The 25,178-nt window shown below is 43.4% G+C and overlaps 1 protein-coding gene across 3 annotated transcripts; it reads left to right on the plus strand.

Annotated features, from left to right (window-relative positions):
• Positions 1-166: 166 nt before the first annotated feature.
• Positions 167-25,178, plus strand: LOC135911447 (alpha-tubulin N-acetyltransferase 1-like). Of its 3 annotated transcripts, none has more exons than XM_065443751.1 (10): positions 167-471; positions 849-903; positions 963-1,054; positions 1,233-1,398; positions 1,451-1,621; positions 6,428-6,448; positions 10,589-10,641; positions 15,286-15,362; positions 18,765-18,797; positions 24,018-25,178. In XM_065443751.1, exons 1-10 carry the CDS (start codon positions 326-328, stop codon positions 24,344-24,346), a joined length of 1,143 nt encoding a protein of 380 aa, XP_065299823.1. In that variant the 5' UTR covers positions 167-325; the 3' UTR covers positions 24,347-25,178. The 3 variants fall into 3 exon arrangements, with proteins under 3 accessions (XP_065299823.1, XP_065299837.1, XP_065299831.1); XM_065443765.1 differs by having other exon boundaries at positions 172-471; positions 24,122-24,326; XM_065443759.1 differs by lacking the exon at positions 18,765-18,797 and having other exon boundaries at positions 174-471; positions 24,122-24,326.

The raw sequence follows: 25,178 nt of genomic DNA on the forward strand, positions 1-25,178 counted from the left end.
GTGCGTCTCGTCCACAGACTTAAATGCACCGTAAAACACAATTTGTCCGTCGATATAAAAGGCTTGGTGTCGACGTTGTGGCTAGGTGCGAACGAAAATCAATGTACGGTGGCATACTCAAGGCAACCATGGTAACGATAGCGTTCAAACTTTAGCCAATGTCGGGCCGCTTAGAGTCTTCTCTGTGTGGCCAACAAAAACCAAAACTCAAGCAGTACACAGCACGCAATCGTCGTTCATTGCTTCCGTGAGGCTGATCCTACACCTGCATGGCTTTGCGCTCCCTTACCGTTTCCTATGTCTCGCACTTGCCGTTTATACCGGTATGGAATTTCCTTTTAGCGTAGATTTTTTAGAATTCGAGTTTAATGTTATCGAGAAGGACCTAAAGGTTAGGGATGCGTCCAAGATAGGACCGCTACAGGATCTGCCCCATGATGAGCAACATCGCTGTGTTCGCTCGTCTTCGAGGTAAGCTGGCGTAATTTCTTTAGAGCAGCATTACTTGTGAATGATATGCTGCAGAGTAAGCGGTGTAAAATCCAGCAGCATTGTATAACGACGCTCGACCGTCATATTTCAGTTGCATTGTAAGACAAGACTTGCTGAAGGCTGGTAATAAGCCCTTAGCGCAGCTTGAATTGGCGTTTCCGATAACATGATAGTTAACACGTGCAATGCGCGAAGTTAACAACAACGAAAGAAAAAAAACGGTTATTCACTGCCTCGGTGCTGCTGTCCGTTATTTGGACATGCGGCAGAGTAGGCGTTCAAGCTGTCAGCGAGTACACTAATTGAAAACATTGTGGGCGGCCGGGCTGCAGTAACGCTCTACTTCTCCTCGTCAGAGTGCAGGAACGTCTGGGTCTCGTCATCGATGCTTTGGGCGAGGCATCGTGCGCGGTGAGTGGCCCGTGCGTTGTGTTGCTTGCCCCATGACGCCTGGACGGGGCTGGCCGCAGGCGCAGGGCCTGCCAGCGCCGGTGACCACAAGCGACCGATTGCAAAACTCGGGCCACCGCGTCTACATTCTTGTCGAGCCAAACGATCGTGGGTAAGGTTTTAACATTAGAATGTTTACTCAGTATTTGTCTTCTTTTTTTTTCTGCTTTCGCTATGTCTAGCAAGTGCTTTGTTCTCAATCGCTAAAGCCTGGCCATGCTGTTCACAGAACATCTTGAACCTGTTACCTTGCTTGAGTAGTGAGTGTGGGTTATTGTGGTTAATTCCAGAGGCGCTGTGCTGGGCCTGCTGAAGGTGGGCTTCAAGCAGCTGTTTCTACGTGATGGGCACAGTCGACTTTGTCAGGTGCGGCCGCTTTGCCTCTTGGACTTCTATGTGCAGCAGAGTAGGCAGCGGCAAGGCTACGGGAGGCGCCTCTTTGATCGAATGGCCCAGGTAAGTGTCCAATTTTCGTCAGACAGGCTTTGACACCAGCGTGGTCCTTCAGACGGAGCAAATAGCGGCAAATCAGCTAGCCATTGATCAGCCCTCGGAGAAGATGTTGGCTTTCATGGAGCGCCACTTTAGCCTCTCCCAACCTCTGCCTCAAAGCAACCACTTCGCTGTGTTTCCTGGCTTCTTTCAAGTATCTGTCGAGCAGCCACGCCCCCCTGAACAGGTATGTTGCTGCTGGTTTGCTCATTGCACCAAATGTTGACTCTACGAACATTTGTCCAAGTACGAACACTTGTTGCTCCAGCTGCTGAGGTAATTTTTTTTTATTACTGTAATTTACCTGGCAATTATCAAGTCCTGCCATAGTTGAATACTCTAATGAGCACTGTAAGTTGACTAGTTGAGCTTGCATTTTCTGTAAATTAAAGATAATTTGAATTTAGGCAAATATTTATTTCAGCAGAAGAGGGATTGAATATGGTTCACTTTTATTTTCGTACATGTGATATTCGGCATGCGAGGCATAGTCGCGTGTAGTTAGCCAAATAATAGTGCGCATTGATTGTTATGCTGTTTTGTGTGAATTATTAATTGTGTGCAAGAGACAGTAGGTCACAAATATTCAGTGTTGCACAGAGCATAGGAGCTATATAAATATAAATGATATATGGGGTGTTTCACAGAATTTGAACCAAACTTTAAAGAAATGTAATGAATTGTAGGCAAATGTGACTAACAACATATTTTTTTCGGTTGTTTCAAGTTGCTAAGAATATTTTTGCAGGTGCTTAGTTGGCTAAATAAGTAAAAGGACTGTGTACTGCTCGGAACATATCTTTGGATTGCAGTGCGAATTAGAAGCTTGTGTGTCACATTAACAGAAATGAACATGCTTTCTTTGCTTAAGCAAAAAATTATGTTTTTAATTTGGCTCTGAAAGTGGCGCAAAATGACATGTCTCTTGACAATGAAACTAAATGAAACTGTGAACCATCACATGACCTAAAACCGATACAGGGAGTTATTTTACTCAGATTGATGCCTTGCAAATCTTGCAAATTGTATTTGATGTGCTTCTGCTAACTTTTCTTTGCGTCAGAGAGTACCTAATTTCTTATTTCCAGTTAGCGCATGTTGAAAAGGGATGCAGGCGGAGCGTTGCATCAGTGGGTCTGTTCCCTTGATGTGGTGACACACACCAGTGCAAGCTGCATTGTGGTAGTGGTGCTGTGGTCGCTGTCGTATTCACAATATTGAAAATACGTTGTGCTTTTAGAGCATGCTGGCATCGTCGCAATGCTGGCATCATTGCACTATAATGTGCTTGCTAGACTGTTGCACAAAAGAATAGATTTTGGTAGCAGTGCCAACAGACAGACACCGACTGCACCTGTAGGAAACATGTGAGATTATAGGAGACTAAGAAAAAAAGCAACAAATAATAATGACTTCTGCAAATGATTACGTGCCGAAGACAGCTATGAGGGTCATAATATCCATATTTAGTATCATGTAACCGTTCCTGTGGAAACCCTATGTGCTTCCAGTTTCTCACTTTTACCAGGAGGGCATTACCATTGTGTCTAGCATCTAGTAATCAGTGTTGCAGGCATCCGTGCAAAGTTTGAGCTGTCAAGGGCCCTGGCTTTTGCCCGTGACACTCACTGCCTGCTGCTTGCTTCTAGATGGCTTGTTGTGAGCATTCCACAAACTATGCCGAGGCTCTTCAGCACACTCTGAATTTCATTAGGGCCAGTGTTGAACTCTGCAGAGACTACGTAGATGGAAAAAGTATCTAAAAAAAAATTTCTGCTCACTTTCCAAAGAAACCATTGCACATTTAGACACTTCATGTGTTAGGCTGCAAAAATAGGATGTTGCATGTTGTGCTGCAAAAATAGGAGGTCCTTGAAAAACGGTAGACAATCCCTTTAAGATCATTTATTCAAATTTTCAAATACAGTTAAACCTCGATATAACGAAGTCAGTAAAATCAGCAATTTGCTTTGTTATATTGAAATTTGACCTTTTACGCAAATAAGTACAGTTGCAGATGGATCTTTCTTACATGGGAGTCGCTGATGGACTTTTCTTACACAAAAAGGAATTTCACAGCTGAATAACTTCAGACTTCATACACCTATCGCTGCCATTCTGGTTGGATTTATTTTGCTAGCCGTCAATCTATGCAAAATGCAACAGATAAACGATGGCTTGAAAAGTATTAGAGGACACCTTTAAGGGCGGACAGACTGGCAAAAGTTAACTGTTGTACCTCTAACTTGATTTTGTTAAGCATTGTAGGATGTGTTCAGGACAATATTCTAAGGCCAGGTGCCAAATCTTATTATTCTAGAAGTATTTTTGAAATAAATAATTTTCAAATTTTGAAGTGACTGGTTAATCGCAAAAACTATTGTTCGAAAATGACAAGAGATTTTTGAAATCTTGCGCCTAATATATTATTAGAAAGGCATATTCTATGCCACTGTGCAGCTGTTTTGTTCAATTTCCACAGTTTTAATGGAAAAAAGAAATTGCATAATTGGCTTCACAAGGAATTGAACTTCCACCTTGCTGCCAAAATTTCAATTTTCATATTAAAAAGAAATTGTGCAATATGAAAATTTGAGTCCACATTTGCGTTCTGCATAAAATTCTACCCCAGCAAGCACCCTACCGATAAGTCTTCCTTATACAAGAACGATAGTTTTTGCAATCACGAACATTTGTGAATAAGCACAAACTGAGAAAACTGGTTCTAAACGTTCTGAAGTGTGTCATCTTACTCATGCTGCATCTGTCGTAACTACAATTCTCCTGCAGCATACATTGGGCCTTCTTCTTCAATTCGGCTTTGTTCTGTTGCAATAGCTGCAAGCTTTCTTTTTTTTTCGGAGCCACTTTTGAGCTGTCAAGGGCCCTGGCTTTTGCCCGTGACACGCACTGCCTGCTGCTAGCTTTCAGATGGCTTCTTGTGAAAATTCCACAAACTATGCCAAGCTTCTCCAGCACACTTCCGTTAGGGCCTGTGTTGAACTCTGTAACAGCCAGGGCTGCAGAATTTTCAGCAGTCTCCGGAAGCGGAGCTTCGGCTTGAGCAAAATGAGCGCTAAGAGAAATGGGCCCTGGGCAAAGAAAAAAAAAGGACCATAGCTATATATATAAAAAAAAAAAAATCGCTTCCTTCTTTGCACATTGTGCGTGATTCTTATCACTATGCGTATCAGTCAGTGTGCAGTATTCCTCCTCGCCACTGCAGCTGCGTACAAGTGAACCGCGGTGAGTCCGCAAGCGCAGCCAAGCTGCAGGAAATCGGGATGTTCTCGTTTGCGTGGCTTGTGCAAAACACTCTTTTCAGCATTTCTACTGTGCTGATGAGGATAAAATTCTTTTGGCCCATTCTCAGATGGTAAAGGAACCTGAAACTGCTATAATCTGGAAATGCTTTTTTTTTTAATCGCACTTATTTGCCCCGTGTCCCCCCTTAAGCCAGGCAGTCACCACAGTCCCACATGATAAAGCAGTAGGCCCGAATTAGAAAGTGATCAGTCTAGTTTTCTTGCAGTTAACAGGCAAGGGTCATTTGTTAGAAATGCACTTTAGAGCACTGCATTCTAGGTATACAAAAAAGTGGCGACATCATTTTTCCATATTTCACATGCTTTCTTCGGAGGCCGGAAAAAATTACCATGTAAAGGATAGTATCAAAAAAACTTCATTGAGTGTTTCTGAACATGCTCTACAACTTTATGCCCTAAAATAAATATTTAAAATTTTGCATAAGCGCACTACAAAAACTACTCATTACTCAATAACTGGGAACAATGTTCCATTGGTCACCTTCGTCTTTGATGCATCACTTTTTAAAAAAGTTTGGTTCAAGTTAGGTGAAACGCACTGTATTAAAGCTATGATAATGATTTAACTTCAGAAAAACACATTTGCGCAGCACTACTTTACTGTATGGGCATAAAGATTACCCGCCGTGGTTGCTCAGTGGCTATGGCATTGGGCTGCTGAGCACAAGGTCGCGGGATCAAATCCCGGCCACGGCGACCGCACTTAGATGGGGGCAAAATGCAAAAACACCCATGTACTTATATTTAAGCGTACATTAAAGAACCCCAGGTGGTCGAAATTTCTGGAGCCCTCCACTACGGCATGCCTCATAACCAGAAAGTGGTTTTGGCACATAAAATCCCATAATTTAATTTTATGGGCATAAAGATTGCTGGAAAACAAATATGCATTTGCATGCCAAATAGCTTATAGTATCCATTTGTGAAAGAAGCATACTCGATGACATGGGGTTATCTTGCTTTTCATTCGGTCCTAAGCTTGAGGGCACGGGATCAAATCCTGGCTGCTGCGACTGCATTTAGATGGGGGCGAAACGCAGATATGCCTTTCTACCATGCATTAGGTGCACATTAAAGAACCCCAGCTGGTTAAAATTCAACTAGAGTCCCTCACTACAGCATGCTTCATAATCATATCTCGATTTTGGCCCATGAAACCCCAGAATTTAGTTTAATTTAGCATTTTGTTATGTTTTTAGTCACACTGAAGCAAAAGTATACATTTGTGAAGTTTCTTCCATGAGTAAATCCAATAAACAATGAAGCAAACAACTCTGAAGGGACTGTTAAAAATTAAATTATGGGGTTTAACGTGCCAAAACCACTTTCTGATTATGAGGCACGCCGTAGTGGAGGACTCCGGAAATTTTGACCACCTGGGGTTCCTTAACATGCACCTAAATCTAAGTACACGGGTGTTTTCGCATTTCGCCCCCATCGAAATGCAGCCGCCGTGGCCGAGATGCGATCCCACGACCTCGTGCTCAGCAGCCCAACACTATAGCCACTGAGCAACCACGGTGGGTGAAGGGACTGTTTTCCATGCTTTTGTGTTTTGAGTGTTTTCTTCTACAGAATTTTGAAGATGTGCTTTCTTGGTTTTCCTAGACATCCTTAAGCATGTGCTTGAAAATAGACCTACTAACAGTATCTCCGCATTCTTTCAGAATGTTTCATCTGAAAAAATTGTAAGTATACTTTGATTTCTTAAGTTGTTTGGAGTGTACGCGAGTTTGTGACATTCGGACTCTTATGCAACGCGTACATATCCATATGTTCCCTTTCACATACGTATAAAGCATGATATACTCGGTGGGAGCCTAAAAATTCAGAACGAGGTTCTCTTACAAAACAGCACTCTGTCGACTCTCTGTGCCTCTGCACTCCAAAACATTTAGCGTCTGCACTCCAATATTGCCACTCCAACACTTGCCACTGAGCATTTAAAATGTCCTCATGCTCCGCAGAAGCAACATGACTGCTACTCATGAAATGAACTGTCACAAGCATTAAACTGTCAAATGAACAAGAATAACCAAGCATTGACGCACAGCACGTTTAGTGCACTTCAACATGAACATTTGCTATCTGTCGCACTGAATGCCAGCGCCAAACACATCCAACCAAAGTACCATTACCAATGTTCAGTCCATTCAGCATGTGCTGCTCGCACTAAGATAGTGTAGGCGGTGTGTACTGAGATACAAGAGAGGGAAATGGTTGGGGGATAGAACACTCGACAGGAACTATAACTGAACCAACAAAATTGGGCACCAACCACATTAATTTCTCGTTATGCCATTGGTGTTATAGAGTTTCATTGGTTGACCTTGGTCAAAATAGTGAAGGCGGAAGCTTGCACAGTACACATGCGTTCTCAATGCTTTGTGTTCCCTGGCAAGGGTTTCCGTCCAACACTCATTCAGTGTACTGCCGAGGCACAAAGAGCAGATGAGTACGGGAAATAGAGGAGAACCAGTAGAAAGTTGGGAGTGGGGAAGTTGCGTGGCACAGTGTAGTGCCATGAATTGTAGGCTGAGCAGCAGATATCGGTGCCGGCAGCAGAATGATCCTGTACATCATTTCACACAGATGCTAGGGCATTTTATTACGTAGTGCAAGCATGTGTCTATGTACACAAAGGGGAAGTGGCCTTGACAATGCAGCAGGAATGTGGCGACATCCTTGCAGTTAATGGGCGCAGCCACATCATTCTCCTTTGCTCAGTGCATTCTTTTAGCTATATTTAAATACTGGTGCGGTGCATGGAGAGCACATGCAGGCTTGGACAAACACAGTTTGCATCGTTGTCGTCATAATATTGGGGGTCCTTTAGTATTAGTATTTTTGGATTAGGCATCAGAAAAATGCTGTCGCACGGTGGTAAGAGTGACCAAACTTTTTTAGTGTGATGTGCCATTTATGAAAAGACTGTAGTGGTATAGGGAAGTTTTTAGGATTTTCAAGTCACGTAAATTAAGAGTCCCTTTTTTCTGCCTGATGTGTGCAATGGCCTCCAGGCCTCTTTAACTTGACAGCAGCATAGACAGCTCATTTTCCTCTCACTTTAGGTATTTGCTACTGGACTCCTGTTCAGCAAATTTTGACTTGTGTATGATCTGTGATGTCGGTGACAGCATGAATTGACATTATTTTACCTAAATAGCATATCAAAACTTTAGGCCACTTGCAAAGGAGGAAGCAAGCATTTGATATCTCTCAATTAGCTGCTTCTAGTAATATCAGCAGTTGTGGGTATTGAGCTTCTTGAATGAGGGAACAAATTAGTGCCACAGACCACATTGATCTCTTCATATGCAGCTGCATGTGGTATATTCTTTTGCCGGTTAATGGGCAATGAAAAAAATTAATGAAAAACTGTGCCTCTTTAATGTTTTGCACAGCTCTACCAGCATTGTGCTCTTCTTAGTTCTGACTCGAAGCGAAAGTCAATCTCCCGCACCATTTACTCCTGTAGTTATCAGTGTTACATTTACAAGAACACACACACTGCTGCTTTCGTTTTTTAAGATTGTCTTCCACCTAGTGCACCTTTCTTATGCTGTGTGTGTTTCATAAATTTTGTAGTTATTGCAGCAAGCTTTGCTTTCTTTAGCGTTGGCATTGAAGCCACCTGACGCAAAAGTTGAACTGTGCAGTTCTACAAAATGGTGATTTCTCAGCGGCCCTCAAATCACATTTTGGCTGCAAAGCTTAGCTAGTATGGCAAGAGTGTTCTAAAATGAGGGAGTGGGTCCAGCGGGCACCTTGGAAAGTGCCGAGGGTAATGAAAAAAAAAATGCTGAAATTGCAACAGTGCTGCCATCGCCCTATCCTGAAGCTCCAGCTGTTTCAGCAGCGCCTATTGGCTGAGGGGAGCTCGCATGCTCAGTATTTGTCATCTGCTCGAGGCACCATCGTTGTTGCATCGTTTACATTGCTCTTTCTCCATATTATTGACTGCAGTTTGGTGGGGAATAAAATCTTGTTTCTGCCACTGAGTATCCAAACTAGATGCAGCAGAGTGAAACTCCTGTCAAAGCTCCATGCAGCTGCGAGTGGCGTCTCCGACGCGACAAGTGTCCGGTTGGTATGTGGGACCGCTCATTCAGGTGAAAGTGATGGTGGCATCACCAACTTTTCAGTAAAAAAAACCTCAGCAGGGAAGCCTGTGCTGGACCTACTCCCCCTATCTAGTACACTCTAGTATGGGCGAGTCAGAATTGCAAGCATCTCTGTCATGGCAGCTGCAGTTTGTGGTACGTACCCAATGTATATCCACATTCTTGCATACTAGGAATACTGTGAGTCATAGTAATGTTAGTGGGGTGTGCAAACGGAAGAAATACAGTTACAGTAAAAGCTCGTTAATACGAACCTCAAGGGGTAGCCGCTTCAGTTCGAATTAATGAAAGTTCGAACTAACGAAAGTGAAGGAGAGCAACAGTACACTGCGATTTGGAAGCAGTAGGGCATGTCAGAAATTTGGCGTGTCAGAAAGTGATGGCGTGTGCCGCGGGCACACGCCATCTTGAAGTCGAAGCTCTGGGTCCGACTGTGCCACACTACCGATGTCCACCGAAAGGAACGTTAGCCGAGGCTTAACACCATCACAATGAATCGCCATGGCCGATACCTCCTAAGCTGAAAACGGAATTGCACAACCGATGCCGAGACAAAGACGCTGAACATGTGAAGGTGGCGAAGGCCCTGATTCGTTGGTTCTTGATTGCAAGCGCAGCTGCGACGTACTTGATTCGCTGTGTTACGATGGCGCTTGCTGTGCCATCTCCGCACAACATTAGCAGCTGTACAAGATTTGCAAAGCCTCCGAGATTCGCAACGGGCATGAAGTCTTGGAGGTTACGTAGAACGGAGAGGCGGCAGCCGCCGCTGCCTTCTGGCTGGCCCCGCGTCAGTTAGATTTTTTTCCAATTTTGCCTTCTCTCACCGTTGTCTCCGTTTCGGAGGCAATACAGCCTTGTGTTTAGGCAGTATAGGCGCGTTTCTCTGGCCGTGTGCCAGGTGAGTGTGGTTCGAATTATCCGTGAGGGAACCTTCTCGCGTTCGAATTAACGGACTTTTTTATACATACACTTCTGTGGAGCTTGGCCGGACCAAATCATACAGTTCGAATTATCCATAAATTCGAATTATTGAAGTTCGAATTAACGAGCTTTCACTGTATTTGGTAAATTGTGAATTTCCTGACTACCTGTGTCACTCTGCATGCTTGAGCCATTTAGTTCCAAACCAATAACCACTACTTCTTACAGTGATGGCAGTTTTTGGCTCACTCCCCTAGTTGATGTCGATCAGTGACCATCGCAGGAATCCCAAAGTGCGCTGTGAAAAGTTCGAACTACCCACATCAGAAGATTTTGCCTTTACTACTCTGCCAAGGCTACAGCAGAGCAAAATGCTGTTCCTGGAGAGCACAGTCTTGCCACCGGGTCCTATGATTAGCTGACTTGCCTGAGGTCGTGCTCTGAAAGTGTATCCATAAAGTGAAAAGCTTTATGGATAAACAGAACCAATATGGATATATTATTGAACCGATATCATGTGCAACAGTGCAAGGCCTAATGTGCATAGTATTGGGGCAGCTATAGCATTACTGCTTCGCATTATGTGCAAAACTGAAAGAAGTTATGTTTGAGTTTTGATGCATTCTAACAATATTGGTTTGGGCTCAGTTCCAATCGAAATTTCGGTTTGTGTACGATTTTCAGTTTGGTTTTGGTTCTGGTTTGGTTTCGGTTTGACACCCTGTTTGCAAGTGGATTAGTCAGTTGATCATTGTCTGAGCTGATGACACCTCTGTGTAGGTTCGTGCCCGAGTAAGACGTCCACACTCACTGGACTCTTCTCTCGTTGGCAGGTAAGTGAGAATCAACTTTAACTGAAAGCACCTGTGGCCATAAAAGAAATTTTAGAGGCAAACTGAAGGTAAACATTAAAGGGACCCTGAAACGATTTTGGCGATTTTCTACAAACGTACTGAGTCGTTAGAGTAGGTTCTTCTGATCATTAATTGGTGCACCTAAGTGCTCTGCGTAAAGCGTGTAATTTATTATAAGGTTTTAAAAATACACATCGCTGCCGATCGCAGCGCACTGCTCGGCAGAATTTTAAGCCGCCCCTACCCATATGATGCAAATAACCCATATTACGTCACATGGGCGAGCTATCTGATTGGCTGACCAGGGCGCGTGGTCGATAATTTTTCCAACTTTATGGAGAACAAATGATGCTCGGAATAGTTGGAATGTTAGTTACTTTGTTTTTGTAAAAAGAAAATAACTTAAAGAGAATACACAAGAATAGTTTTTTATTACACTTCAGCACTTCCGGCACACAGCAAGTGTTGTCTGCTTGTGTTACAACGTACTCCATTTTGACGAGAGCTCCGCGGTCAGAGTCGGTCTCAGTCTTTTCGCGAGCACTATGATTCGACTTTGTTGCCTTGTGGACTGCAAACCTATCGACCTGCAAACCGCGAGTCCAGTATTAGGGCAAACGCAAGCGCAAGGGGACAGGGTCTGGCCGCTTGACTGTGCCGGGATGAGCCACGAGATGAGCAGAAGGGCAAATGTGAACGGTCTGCACGGTGCAGCCACCTGGTGGCACAGAGCTCAACCATACACAGTAGCAGCAACGAAGTGTATTCTTTGCTGCTGGTGTGTATTTTTCGCAGGAGTGTAATCATCAACACGTTGATTTATAAATGTTTAAAATGCTTTATACTTGGTTAGAGCAATATTAGCGCTTTGTTTGACTGGTTAAGCGCTGCGCCAGCAAGTGTCTGGACCGTGCAGACCGATCAGGCTGCTCACGTACGTCTACGCTAAAGTTCCTTCATCAGCTTGAGTTTATGCCCCCAGTCATTTGCCGAAATGACCAGCTTGCCTGTTTTTAGCGGAGTACCGGACACGTTCGGTGCTACGACAGAATGCTCGCAACGCGCGCTGCTTCGATAGCTCTTGGTCGATGGCCAAGCGGCTAGCGGAGAGGTCTCGCGCGGGAGGGGGCGTGCTCCTAAACAACCGGAAGTGAGCGATGTGACGTCGCATCGTGACGCTGAACCAGTGAAGGCGGAGCTTAGCGCCGCTCGCTCGGCGAGCGAGTTGAGGAGGAAAAGCATAGCTTGGGAGGAGGGTAACTTCTAATCGCTTGCAGCTCCATTAATACGTAATGCTTCACTTAAATTGTGGTGCGAATGTTCTACTTAAGCTGTACCCTACGCGCCTACAAAATTTGTCCGAACTGTTTCAGGGGCCCTTTAAGCCAGACTAATAAGATAGGTTAGTGTAACAAGAAGTCCTAAATGACACTTTTATGTAGAGGAGAGCCTTTGCAAGTGAGAAGATGGCATTCATCGGATAGGATTGGTGCCATTGCTACGAAACCGTGGTATTGTGATGTTTTCAGGTGTGTCATTTATAAACTAGTCAACCACATATTATAAAAGCTAAATGTTACATTTTAACACGAAAAAAAAAAGTTTTTAAGTTACATTTCCATACTGGATTAACTAATGCTAACTTTTCAGGTTGCTCTGTTTGCAGAAATGTGCAGTCCTCTATGTTATACTCTCAACTCAAATCAGACAGTCATGCCAATCAGAACATCACCTTTAAGCTCACTAATGCAGAGTAGGGTTCCTACAAAAGTTGCCCCAAGATGTCACAGGAGATTTCAAATGTGGAATAATTACGCAGCCCCTTCAGTTGAGATTTTTTCTGCTACCAAATTATCTTCTGGTGTAAAAGAAACGTTTCAAGGATTTTAGCAAGGATCAGTTTCTAGGAAAAGTATGATTACTGCATGCCCTGTACTGCTATTTAAATCCACTCATTCGTAATAACGAATTGAGTGTAGTGGAACTTGTAACACGGTTGCTTATTTTTTCCTTAGATATATTTCAATGACAAAATTTAAACCTTGGTGTGTATATTTACACCATTTGCTGTGTTTCACACTGTACTTTGAACTTTTGTGTACTGTAACTTGCTCGTTCTTTTATTATTTTTTTTTCACACAGGGGTGAGCTTAGGGACCTTATGGCTGGAGCAGAGATGTGTAGAAATTTTTATCTGATGCATTAGTATAGGAAGTTGCATGAAACATGGGAAGATTTCGCAACCAGATAAATACTCTATTTGCATCTGTGACAGTAAAGGGCCCCTCACCAGGTTTGGCCATTTTCAAGAGACAAGCACAGCGCATACTTCACATACAGTTGACCATGAAAACACCTGAAACACCTTCATTACAGTGCCATGAAAACACCTGAAATTTCAAACGTAATGCCACGTGTCCTCCTTCTCAAGGAAGCACCGCTCTTAGCTAGAGTTGAGGTAACACGCGCAAGCATGACGTAAATCGCAGTCCTGGCAACCTCGCTCACCCCGATACATTACTTCGGTAAGTTGTCCAATGTGGAACGTGCTACGCTGCCACAGGAAATGCACTGCTCAGCAAAAGAAGAGAGAAAAAAAAGGTGGGGCTCATCACGTGAACCCGATGTTGTCCCTTAGCTTTGGTATGGGAGAATGCGGGGAAAAAATGTCGTTTGCGGATGCTACTCCAGGCAGAGAGAGAGCATGTCTTTATAGGCAGTTGGCGCTCGCCTCCTGATAACATGGCATTAAATTTATCTGCTTCTATAACAAACCGATTTGAAAAATGATTTCAGTACAACGATCCTTGGATGGCGTTTTAGAACTTCCAGCATATAACTAAAATTTGCAATGGGAGTGGCGACGGGCCTTCTAAGGGTGATTTCTGATGACTGAGAATATAAAAAGGCAATATGCTTAATGAACAAAATGCTTAATGGAGCTGTAACTTGATTTGTTAGAACATTTTACTATAATGTGATGTGCAATCTGCTAGTGACATGCGCATGCATGCTTATTGTAGTAAAGTAGCCTGTTCAGAAATGCTGGCGTTTCTGAACATGCTACTTCAGTTACACCTCTGCCTCCAAGAGGTATCACCAAACATTTATTCCCTATTTATCTCACAATCCCTCACGTACACAAGGAGTCTGATATGCCTGTTTTTTCATTACATGTTGACACGTGTACTTGTCTTTATCGGGCGACATGTTTCACCGCCTAACAAATGTTATCGCACAGTGCAGGATGCGCTTGCATGTGTCAGAAGTTTCTGGAATGTTATCAATGGTTCCATCCGCTGTCTGTTGTCGCCAAACCTTGTGTAATCTGATTGCATGTATGCGCGACGCGAATGGCGTAGAACTTTGTGGAAGGCATGCAGGTCCCAGCGATTACTCTGGAACATTCGACGACTGATCTATAAAAGCCGACGCGCTTTCATCAGATTTCGACGACCACCGGTCGTGTTCGCCGCTACCGTTCTTTGAGTATAGCCTGTTTTTGAGGGCACAAGTTTGTCCACTAAAACGCTTGTTTTGTTAATCAGTTTTTTTGCCTTCTTAAGCATCACTACCATGTGACAATATTCCAATTGGCTGAGTCATACATCTTCGAAAGATTTCAAGATTATCTCCAAATATTCACAGATGCGTCTGTACACAGCAATGGTCAAGTCGCTTCTGCAGCTTCTTTTCTGCCCTTTGATTCAAGTTCAACGCATATTTCATATTGGGGGCGAGGACTTAGTGTCGCCATCTATTGGAAGCGCCTTCCTTGCATAGTATGAGGGATCGTGTGGCGTGCTCCTCAAAGGTTTGGCTTACGACACAATAAAAACACCACGTGGCAGCCCTCCTGGACATTTCTGTAAGTACTCTCAAAATGAGGGAAGTTTTTTACTGTCGAAATAATAATCTTGGGCAAACTGGAAGCACAGAATTGTTTAGACACTATCTCTTTACCGAATATGTACAGTGAACGCCGCTGCATGCAGTTGCCGCAATGGAGTCTCGAACAGGCTTTTTTTGTGAAAAGTAGGCAAACGCTGAGAGCAAACTATCAGTCAGTTTCAGTTTATTTCTTTAATAAGCGGATACATTCTTACATAAGTACACAGAAGGAGGTCCCAGAGCATGTGGCTGAAAGGAGACCTCCAGTCAGAAAATGTATACATTTGTCCAAGTGTGCAGCATAAAACAGCAATACAGTAGTCATTAAGCGGAAAATTATACAAAGTAAATGCAGTACAAACTGCAAAATAATATAAAGTTAATAGCTAGTCGTAGAATTAAAACAGTAGTTTAAGGCATTCATAACATAACTATGTGGCATATGTTCTTATGGTGGGCTGTCTGTATAACCACATGGAGCATAACATAAAGAAGCCTCAATGCTGCGATCGCACAGGTTCGCAGCGACTGACTATGCGTCTGCATGCATGTCCATGCACAATGTTTCGCTTTTACTGTGAGCGCATTTTCGCACTGTGCTGCAAGCTTCAGGCTACAGAATATGAGCATTTCCATGCAAAGGATTTGCAGCAAAGGATAATAGTGCAACAAGTGTTGATGCAAAAGACATGATGGTTCTGGTTTGTGACAGCTTGATTTAACTGGTTACAGCTGCTTGGACTGGCCTAGTTACGAAGGACCTCAACCCGCAAGCCGATCTAGGCAGGTCTATCGGGGCCGTCAGCCACGTAAGCAGTTTGTTTAAGTACATGTGTGTGTTGGTAGATTAGTAAACACAAAAATGTTTCGTACTGCTTTCACATGGGCAGTCATTATGCCGATGGAAGGCAGTGGTCACCAAATTTTCAATGGTCTATCCATGTGCCATTCAGTGGTTCTTGAAAATTTTGCACACTTTGACATTTGATGCCAGGTACAGTACTAAGTGTGGAAAATACACTGGCTAGAAACACTTGGAAAAAAAAAGCGGCAATATTTACCAGGCATTCTTACGAGAGTTGCTGAAAGTTGCTGTATGTAATGAATTGTAACTGTGAAGTTGGTTTCTTCGTGATCAGATTCGTGGGACCAGCAGGCATTGCATAAATGCTGAGACATACTAATTTATGTCTTAGCTAATGAAAAGGGCTAAATAAATTCTTTACCACTTCCAGGTGGCCATCTACAGTGGGCATGTTGTAGCTTCCTTAAATTTCGATGTCATTTAGACAAAAAGGATGTGTCTAGAGGCCTGCAGCATAAGTGAAACTTTCTTGCACAGAAAACTGAAACTGAAAGCTTGTAGAATGCATGAAACTACATGGAAATGAAATGTCATTAGTGACGTGTACTGGTGTTTTTCTGTCTGTGGTATGCAAGCATAAATGTCTGTTGTATTTAGCCGTGTTTAATCTAGCATTCCTTGTCCACGCAAGTTCTGGCCTGCATTCTAACTGCGGCTCAGTAAGGCCAAGTCAAAATGCGTTGAGCATTTCAGCGAGCTCATTTGCCCGCGAAGAGTTCACAACTCGAAGGACTGCTCAGCAGTATTCAATTAGACATTCATGCTTTCGCATACACAATTCAGAAGTGGGTTTAGGTGTCCTTGGATTTTTATTTAAGAACTGCAATGTTAAGCTTGCACAATGTTCTCTACTGGTAGGATACCAACTCGCATTGGCTAAACCAACATTGTAATCAAGTGAAATGGACAGCTAACATGTGGTGTGGTATTTATTAGGTTTGCATTCTTGGTCACTACTTTATTGGCTGAACATTAACTGAAAACAAATACACTGAGGATGTCTTGAAGGGTGAGGTGTCAGAGTTTGTGTTGGAGCTGCCTTTGGGCACTTCAATGTGGATGTGGTTCGAGCATGATGAAGCACTGCCACAGTTTTGGCTCACGTTCAGCAGTTCCTCAATTTAATCTTCCCAGACCTGTGAATGGGATGAAGTGAAGTTGTTGCTTGGCCACCAATGTAGCTGAACTTGACACCCCTAGATATTTTCTTCTGGCCTTTGTGAAAGACGCTTTTGCATTCGAACCTGCTATCTTCAGTGAGGTGAAGCAGCGTGTAAAGACCTCCCCCTGGAGCGTTCCACAAGACATGCTTGTATGCTGTGTTGATACAATGAAGAACAGCTTCCTTCTTTGCATTGCGATGGAGGGAAAGCACTTTGAGCAGCTCTTGTGACCATGATGTGTTAGTGCCACAAATCTCATTGATTTTGTCCTGTTCTAGTGTTAAACTACTAAATGAATGTTTTTTCAGCTGGAATTACGTGGCAATCAGATGCTGCGGCCTGAAGGTGCCACACACATTAGTAGTTCTTCTAAGATGAATGGGAGGAATGTTTTCTCGTGCAGCAATTCGGCTTTAAAGTTAATAAAAGGGACTTATTTTCTAGCAAAAATAGAATCTTTCTTACTCAAAAGCTTATTTTCAAAGCTGGTTGATTGAAAGAAATACACTGCAGGTGTGACCAAGCAAATTCTGACTGTTGAACACCCTAAAAAGGCATGATCATTGTTTCCTATGGTATGGCTGGCACACAGAGGAAAAACAAAGGCTTTTTTCTTGTATTAACAAGCACTTCACAACACATGACACCAAGCAAATCTCTTGGCATGGTTGTGACACATCGGCGAGCCAGGCTCACCATGTCAATGCAAGGGAGATCATTCAGCTTTTATAGGGCCACCAGCTGACATTTCCTGCACATGTGGTTCCTTGCGCCTCTCAGGTGCTTAGTTCTAGTTTTATAAGAAAGTGACAGATTTCCTGTGCTGCAAGGCCAAGATCTCTCTGTGCATTTTGAAACTGATATCAGACCGATTCATCAGCAGCTACAAACCTGCCATTGTCAGCCGCCTAACTGTGCCAGCTTAGTAATTGCTTAATTAGCAAAAGAAATTGGCATCTGTTTCCTGATGCCCACTGTTTTTAATATTCTGGTGTGTGTGTGTGTGTGTGTGTGTGTGTGCGTGTGTGTGTGTGTGTGTATTGCACCTTTATTGTTACTGCTTTATATTTAGGAATTTCTGGCAGGTTTTGGAAAATACCCTGTCTACTTTGCGGCATCCATGGCAAATTTGTAGTCAATGCTCTGAGCATAACCTGCACAGAAACTTCACTACGATTTTTCACTCTACAGATCCACTATACCACTAAATAGGGCATAACCATTGTACAATGGGTGTGGCCTATTTGTATACATGGGCCAGTGTTCCCAAAACCAAAGTAGCTTTAATCTGATTTGACTGGTGTTATAAATAAGCCTGTTCGGTGCCTACTGAAAAAAATTTCGAGGTCTAGGGCATTGACTTAATGCTAAAATGAAAAATCATAAATGTCACTCCTTTAATATTACATTTCCAAGAAAATCCAGTAACTTCAATTAATGTCATTGTCAGACATTCAGGAGGTGTAGGATGCATGCTGGAAAGATGATCAAGAAACTCACCTTTATTTTATGATTAACTTAATTTCTGTGTAGGTTTCTGCGTTTTGTGTCTCTGTGTGCAACTGTTGCAGTTGTGACTGACCGAGCTTCAAATAACACCAGTTGTCACTTGAGGTGAGCCGCAATTTTGGCCAAAGGTGGGTGCTTAAGAGGATCTCAGTGTGACATGGTTCTGGGCAGCGTGAAAAGGTTATTTGACAAATAAGTTTACTAGATATGACTGGTGTCACTGGATCATTTAATGACACTTTCTTCAATAATTCTAGCCTTGTTGTAGTAATTCCCACTAAAAGATCGTCTGAGTAGTATTAGTGCAGATTTGTTTAAATTTTGTTTTGCCCAAGAAGTAAAATATTTTGGTTCCACCACTGGATGCAATCTGTTTTCATTTCTAGTTAGTGGTAATTCATAATGTTTCAGTGACAGCAACATTTGTGTGACCTTTCGTTTCTAGCATGACCAAAATCATTGTTTGTTTTTGCACCAGACTTGTGGCACAAGTGGTACTTTCAAAAGAACATGTGACAAAGAAAAACTGGCTAGAGTTAAGAATGTTAGCCTCATTAATCTTAACGCTTCGCAGTTGAGATATTAAAATTGATGCATGTGCAGTAAGGTGCATCCTTTTATATTTGAAAGCATTTTCACAATAAATGAAAACGAATCAAAACTTTCTGTTGCAGTAGCCCTAAAAAAGGCTAGCAGCACAAAGATATGTAAGTGTTTTGCTTTACTTTTTCAAAGGTTCTATCATTCTTCAGAGGCTGGAGTCTTTTATGAGCATTGTTATTATAACTGTCTACGTAACTGAAGTAAATTCTTCATTGCTTTTATTGAGTGAAAATTATATTGGGCAAATATAGACTAGTTGCAAAACATCATGGTGTGGCATTGTTGCCTTCAGTTGTGGTGTAGGCAAAAAGATTACAAGTCTATTCTGTCTATGCTTTGATTGTTGGCATAATTAGTGTCATGGCTACGATTGAATTGGTGTGATATTCGCTATAAGGCAGGATGTGTGTATTACAGCAGATCTTAGTTTTCTTGAGCATTATTGTTTTGGAGATACCAAAGAAGTGAGAAGTCGTGGCCATTGCCTCGCATATCTGCATTGCAGTACATTTTATGGCTATTGAACTTGTATGTTTCAGTTGAAAGTGGCTTTTTATTGCTTCGTGTGCATCACCCAAAATTTTTTCTGCAATGGGCAGTATCCCCAAGCTTTTAGAAAATAGGCTCTTGACTCATTGTATCACTTAGTAACTTTTTTACATTATTCAACGTCAAATGAATATGAAAACCCAAAGAAGAAATAGTACCATTGTTTTCCATACTCGGAATAAGTTTTCACATTGTCTGCTTCTATTAAGTGATTCTAAGCTATAATGTAAACACCTGGTAAAAAAAAAAAAAAACGCTGCAACTGGATATTCCCTTGGAAGTCTTTACAACATCTTTACATTGTACAGAATTGTATTCATCCACCCGTACTATAGTCGGGTACAACTTTAGAAAAAATGTACTCCTCGAAGGTGGATGCACGTGTGCCTCCACCAATGGGTGCGCATGCACTTTAGATTGACGTCAAAAGTTGGGTGGCCGGTGACCCTGTGGATGGAGAGCCGGCTGCACTTCGAACTGGGCCAAATCGCATCAGTCGTGTGCGTCTGCCCCTCATCAGAGGGAATTCCCAAACTGTTTGTGGTGGTCTACCGTGATGGCGGAATAGCCTAGAGGAATTTGAAATCCCACAAGTAACGCCAGAAGAAGTAAAGAAAGCCTTGGGAGCTATGCAAAAGGGGAAGGCAGCTGGGGAGGATCAGGTAACAGATTTGTTGAAGGATGGTGGGCAGATTGTGCTAGAAAAACTGGCCACCCTGTATACGCAATGCCTCATGACTTCGAGCGTACTGGAATCTTGGAATAGCGCTAACATAATCCTAATCCATAAGAAAGGGGATGCCAAAAACTTGAAAAATTATAGACCGATCAGCTTACTGTCCGTTGTCTACAAAGTATTTGCTAAGGTAATCGCAAATAGAATCAGGAACACCTTAGACATCTGTAACCAAAGGACCAGGCAGGATTCCGTAAAGGCTACTCAACAATAGACCATATTCACACTATCAATCAGGTGATAGAGAAATGTATGGAATACAACCAACCCTTATATATAGCTTTCATTGATTACGAGAAAGCGTTTGATTCAGTCAAAACCTCGGCAGTCATGGAGGCATTACGGAATCGGGGTGTAGACGAGCCATATGTAAATATACTGAAAGATATCTATAGCAGCTCCACAGCCACCGTAGTCCTCCATAAAGAAAGCAACAAAATTCCTATAAAGAAAGGCGTCGGGCAGGGAGATACGATCTCTCCAATGCTATTCACAGTGTGTTTACAGGAGGTATTCAGAGACCTGGATTGGGAAGAATTGGGGATAAACGTTAATGGAGAATACCTTAGTAACTTGCGATTCACTGATGATATTGCCTTGCTTAGTAACTCGGGGAACTAATTGCAATGCATGCTCACTGACCTGGAGAGGCAAAGCAGAAGGGTAGGTCTAAAAATTAATCTGCAGAAAACTAAAGTAATGTTTAACAGTCTCGGAAGAGAACAGTGACCGCGGATCCGGATCATGAGACTGAAATAATCAGAAGAATAAGAATGTTCTGGGGTGCGTTTGGCAGGCATTCTCAGATCATGAACAGCAGGTTACCATTATCCCTCAAGAGGAAAGTGTATAACAGCTGTGTCTTACCAGTACTCACGTACGGGGCAGAAACATGGAGGCTTACGAAAAGGGCTCTACTTAAATTGAGGACGACGCAACGCGCTATGGAAAGAAGAATGATGGGTGTAATGTTAAGGGATAAGAAAAGAGCAGATTGGGTGAGGAAACAAATGCGAGTAAATGACATCATAGTTAAAATTTAAAAAAAGAAATGGGCATGGGCAGGACATTCAATGAGGAGGGAAGATAACCGATGGTCACTAAGGGTTACAGGCTGGATTCCAAGAGAAGGGAAGCGTAGCAGGGGACGGCATAAAGTTAGGTGGGTGGATGAGATTAAGAAGTTTGCAGGGACAACATGGCCACAATTAGTACATGACTGGGGTAATTGTAGAAGTATGGGAGAGGCCTTTGCCCTGCAGTGGGCATAACCAGGCTGATGATGATGATGGTCATGATGGAAATATTATTGCAAGCTTGCGATGCACCATTTGTACCACGTACGTTTATTCTGAGCTGTGATCCGGCGATGAAAGATTGCAGCGAGCATCGTTGACACTACGCTACACGAACTGGCAAGACTGCAGGCTTTCAAAAAAAAAAAGTAATAAGGAAAAAAAAAACCTATCCCATTCTTGAAAATAAGCTTGTGAAAACACAAAACCCCCAAAATATAAGTCTTATGCTGTTTAAAACCAAGAGTATTTATTTAAAATGACGAATGAAGCATTTTTGTATCTTTCGTGCCTTGATAGTCTTCTCGCCCCAGGTTTGTAACTGTTTCGATGAATGCATTGTTTTTTTAAATACTTCTTAATAGCAAATGATTCATATAAGCTTGGAAAACGAGTAGTAAATGTGCCTTGTACATGTAAGCCAGCACAAAAGCCATGCAGAACTGCTCTTTCTTCTTTTGCCCCCTGCAATGAAGCTAAAAAGCACAGCATTGTAGAAGGCACAGGGTTATTTTTCTCTTGTGATCCGGCATGTGCTGTAGCATTCCAATCACGAGAGCTCTACCAAAGCAGTCATCAAAATGCAAGTCTTTATTTATACTGAGAATTACATGTTTTCAAAGCATGGCTTTCTGAGCGGGACTATTTTAGTCGCGGAGACAATCAGCTGTCGCACTTTGGTCATCAGGGCGGGGCGTGCCCTTTTTTTTCTAAATTTGTACCACTCTGTACTTGCACCACTGTGCTTAGATAAATAAAATTTGACGCTTTATCTATGGCATCATTCTTGAGAAAAAAAAACTTTCCCACAATACTAATTTTTTGAAGTCCCCAGGGAAATTAGCACATCAAGGGAAATCCAGAAATGTACTTAAATGAATATTTTTATTTGAAGAATTCACCCAAAAATTTTCTTTATACAAGGACAGAGGTAGGTTTCTTCACTGCACTGCTTGCCATTAGTATATTTGACACGTTTTTGAGGGAAAGGAGCTACAAAAATGTAACAAATAAAAATACATATTCTTGCTTTGATGCAAAATTGTAGTAGACTTTCATCTGGTATGTGGTATATCTCAAAACCCTAGGTCGGCATACTCACTCGCTAGTACACTGACTCATACTTTCTCCACACTCATTTCACAGGCTTGAGATAGAGCGTTAGTGAATGATGAGAGGTGTGAATGAATGTATGAACAGGACTGAGTGCTGGGCGTGAATGAAAGTCAGTGATGGTGAGTTTGAGCGGACATATGAACGTGACTGACTGTCGGTGAGTGGGAGTTGACACGAGTGTGAGTTAAGTGGGTGCCAGTAAGCGCGACAGGAAGTGACTATAAGTGCAGGTGAGTGTTAGTGAGCATGGGTACAGAACGTGAGTGAGTACCGACTAGTGCGAGAGCACATGAGTATAAGTGAGTTGAGTGCATAGCCAACAAAAATATTGAGGACTGAGTATGAGTGAATATCAATTTAATTTGCCGAACTATGCTCAGAACTGGATATAGCATAGAGGGCTATTTCACAATCTTGGCACGCTGTTCAGGTTTCCTTTCACTAGTCATTTTATAATCTTTCTTCGCATACAAAGCAGCTTTTGTGGGCTTTTTCTTTAGAATTCATCTTGGGAACTCAGGAAGTGACAGGAAGCACTGGTTGGTTGTGTGAATTGCTGCTAATTCCAACTATATGAAATGTCACCTACTGAGGATGTTTTCTTTTTTGCTAGCACTAAAAGCAATTCAAGCCAAATTTCTATTTTTCATTGCGCCATCCATGAACAAAATGAACAACTAGGCATATGGACATGCTGACTTAGTGACTATCTCAGTATACTAAATTACATGCGTAGCTAGGACGAGCTGAGCTCGTTTTTGGTAGCAGAAATTAGAACCGAGTGTATAGGCCCAGTTCTTCTATAAGAGGTAACTGGTTGACTGACTTTGATGCAGCAATTGTTTGACAATACTAATGCGATTTGAAAATGTTTGCTATTGAAACCTGCTAGCAAAATTTGTGTGTTGTGTTCTTCATCTTAGATTTGTTTCACTGCTGCTCATTATTTGTAGCTCCATTGTATTCATCTGCAATTTTTGCTTCCGTGTACAAATTTCTAGATCCTGTGCAAAAGTATGTATTCACAGTGAAGCAGTAATGTAGAGGAATGCTTGATAAGTTCACATTTCCACACATTAAAATTGTGTCGTGAAAGTCAGTGTAAGTGTTGACCAAGAAAACAGGTATTGCTGGAAACATGGGGTACCACTATGGTTGTGTACTTATTCACCTGTATTCTAGATTGAAGTTTCTGTCTAGTTTGCATCAGTCACTAATAATGTGGTGTAACGATACAATTCTGAAATAAGTTGTAATCTGACACACACGTTATAAACGACTGAAGCTATGTGGCATTGTAATTTCTTTTCAGCACTGATTAGGGTAGAAGTTTGAGTTTATAGTAACAGTTTACATTTACCCTGTCTTTCCATTGTTAACTCTTCTTACTCTATAATTCCAGTAATGAAATCTGCTGATGCAAGAATGGGGTTGTTGATTTTATTTCTCTACTGCTGTCTTTATTTTTGGGTGTGTCCTATTGATAAGAAGCAAGGCATAGTCACTTATGATGTGCCTCAATCATTTCTACTCGTCTAGTACACGGCGTTTTGTTCGTGTGTTTTTGCAACACTTGGTTTTGGCATGCTTTGAATGTATATTGCAGTGTGAACTGGTTTGCTTTATAGGCTGCCTTCACCGTGGTAAGTTGTGGCCGCGAGTACGACGGTGCATGTGTGGTACGGAGCTGTGTCAGAGAGAGCTCCGGTGTGAAGTCGTGGCGTTCTTGCAGAGGGCCGCGCCTCCGAAGCTCGAGGTTCGTGGCCGACTCCCCGAGAGCAGCTACAGCCGCGCTGCTCGACCAAGTGCTCCAGCTCGTGGGGGATCTTCGGCCTGTCACCGCCCGACCACTGCCGAGCCAGTTGGCACTGAGTCTTCTGCTAGTTATTTATTCGCGACCTTATGTAATAAATGCCCCATGGCGAGGGCCACACCGGTGTGCATAGCATTGGCCTAATGAGACAGCTGTAGCAGTCGCAGCAGGGGTGGCAGCAGTATGACCCATTGGCCGGCGGGGGCGCTGCCGGCCGACTCCTGCTGGGGCACCGTGTGTAGTTGCAGCGCGGCAGTCCTAGCGACGGCCGTCGTGGAGCGGACGCAGGGCGGGCACAGGCTGGCATTGGGGGCCACGCAGCTGAGCGCCACGGCCTGAAGCGGTGCTCGGCACACGCAGGTGCCCTGCGAGCCGCAGTAGGCGCCGCGAGGCAGGCACTGCTCGTCGAAGCTGCACGGCCAGCCGAGCATGGCGGCGTGGCGACACGTGGTGTGACGGGACGCAAGGCGCACTGGCTGGGCGCCTTCGCAGCGGCAGCGGCCTTGGCGGCACACTGCGCCGCGCGTCACGCACGGCTCCGGACCGCGGCAGGAGTCGCTGAAGAGCGAACCCACGAAGACAGAGTCCGAGCTTAGCTTTCCGTCGGCCACGGCTAGGCAGCGGAGCTCGTAGCGGCCGGACGCAGAAGGCAGCCGGTCGAGGCGGTGCAGCACGAGTCCATGTGCGCGCAGCCACAGGTTCTTGCTTAGCCGGCCCGTGAAAATGCTTTCGAGAGCCGCGTCGTCAGGCGGTCTGCCGTTGATGGTCCAGGCGGTGTGTGCCGCCTGAGTGTACGTGATGCTGCAACTTAAGTTGACGGCGCCGTCGCGCAGGTACGGCGCCTCGGAAGTGATATGCGCCACGCCGAGGGCCTCCTGGCCGCTGACGCCCAGTGCAGGCCACACGAGCAGCACCAGATTCAGGACCCGCATGGGCAGCCGGGCATAGCTTTCGCGAATGTTTTGTTTGCCTCTAG

This window comes from Dermacentor albipictus, chromosome 1, assembly GCF_038994185.2.
Source record: "Dermacentor albipictus isolate Rhodes 1998 colony chromosome 1, USDA_Dalb.pri_finalv2, whole genome shotgun sequence".
NCBI lineage: Eukaryota > Metazoa > Arthropoda > Arachnida > Ixodida > Ixodidae > Dermacentor > Dermacentor albipictus.

What these genes read in the sequence shown, in the direction of transcription:
- LOC135911447 (XM_065443751.1), top strand. Translation starts at nt 326, where the DNA reads ATGGAATTTCCTTTTAGCGTAGATTTTTTAGAATTCGAGTTTAATGTT. An exon ending in AGCCACGCCCCCCTGAACAG is followed by an intron (nt 1,622 to 6,427) that starts GTATGTTGCTGC and finishes GCATTCTTTCAG; the next exon opens with AATGTTTCATCTGAAAAAAT. An exon ending in CTATCGGGGCCGTCAGCCAC is followed by an intron (nt 15,363 to 18,764) that starts GTAAGCAGTTTG and finishes TTTCTGTTGCAG; the next exon opens with TAGCCCTAAAAAAGGCTAGC.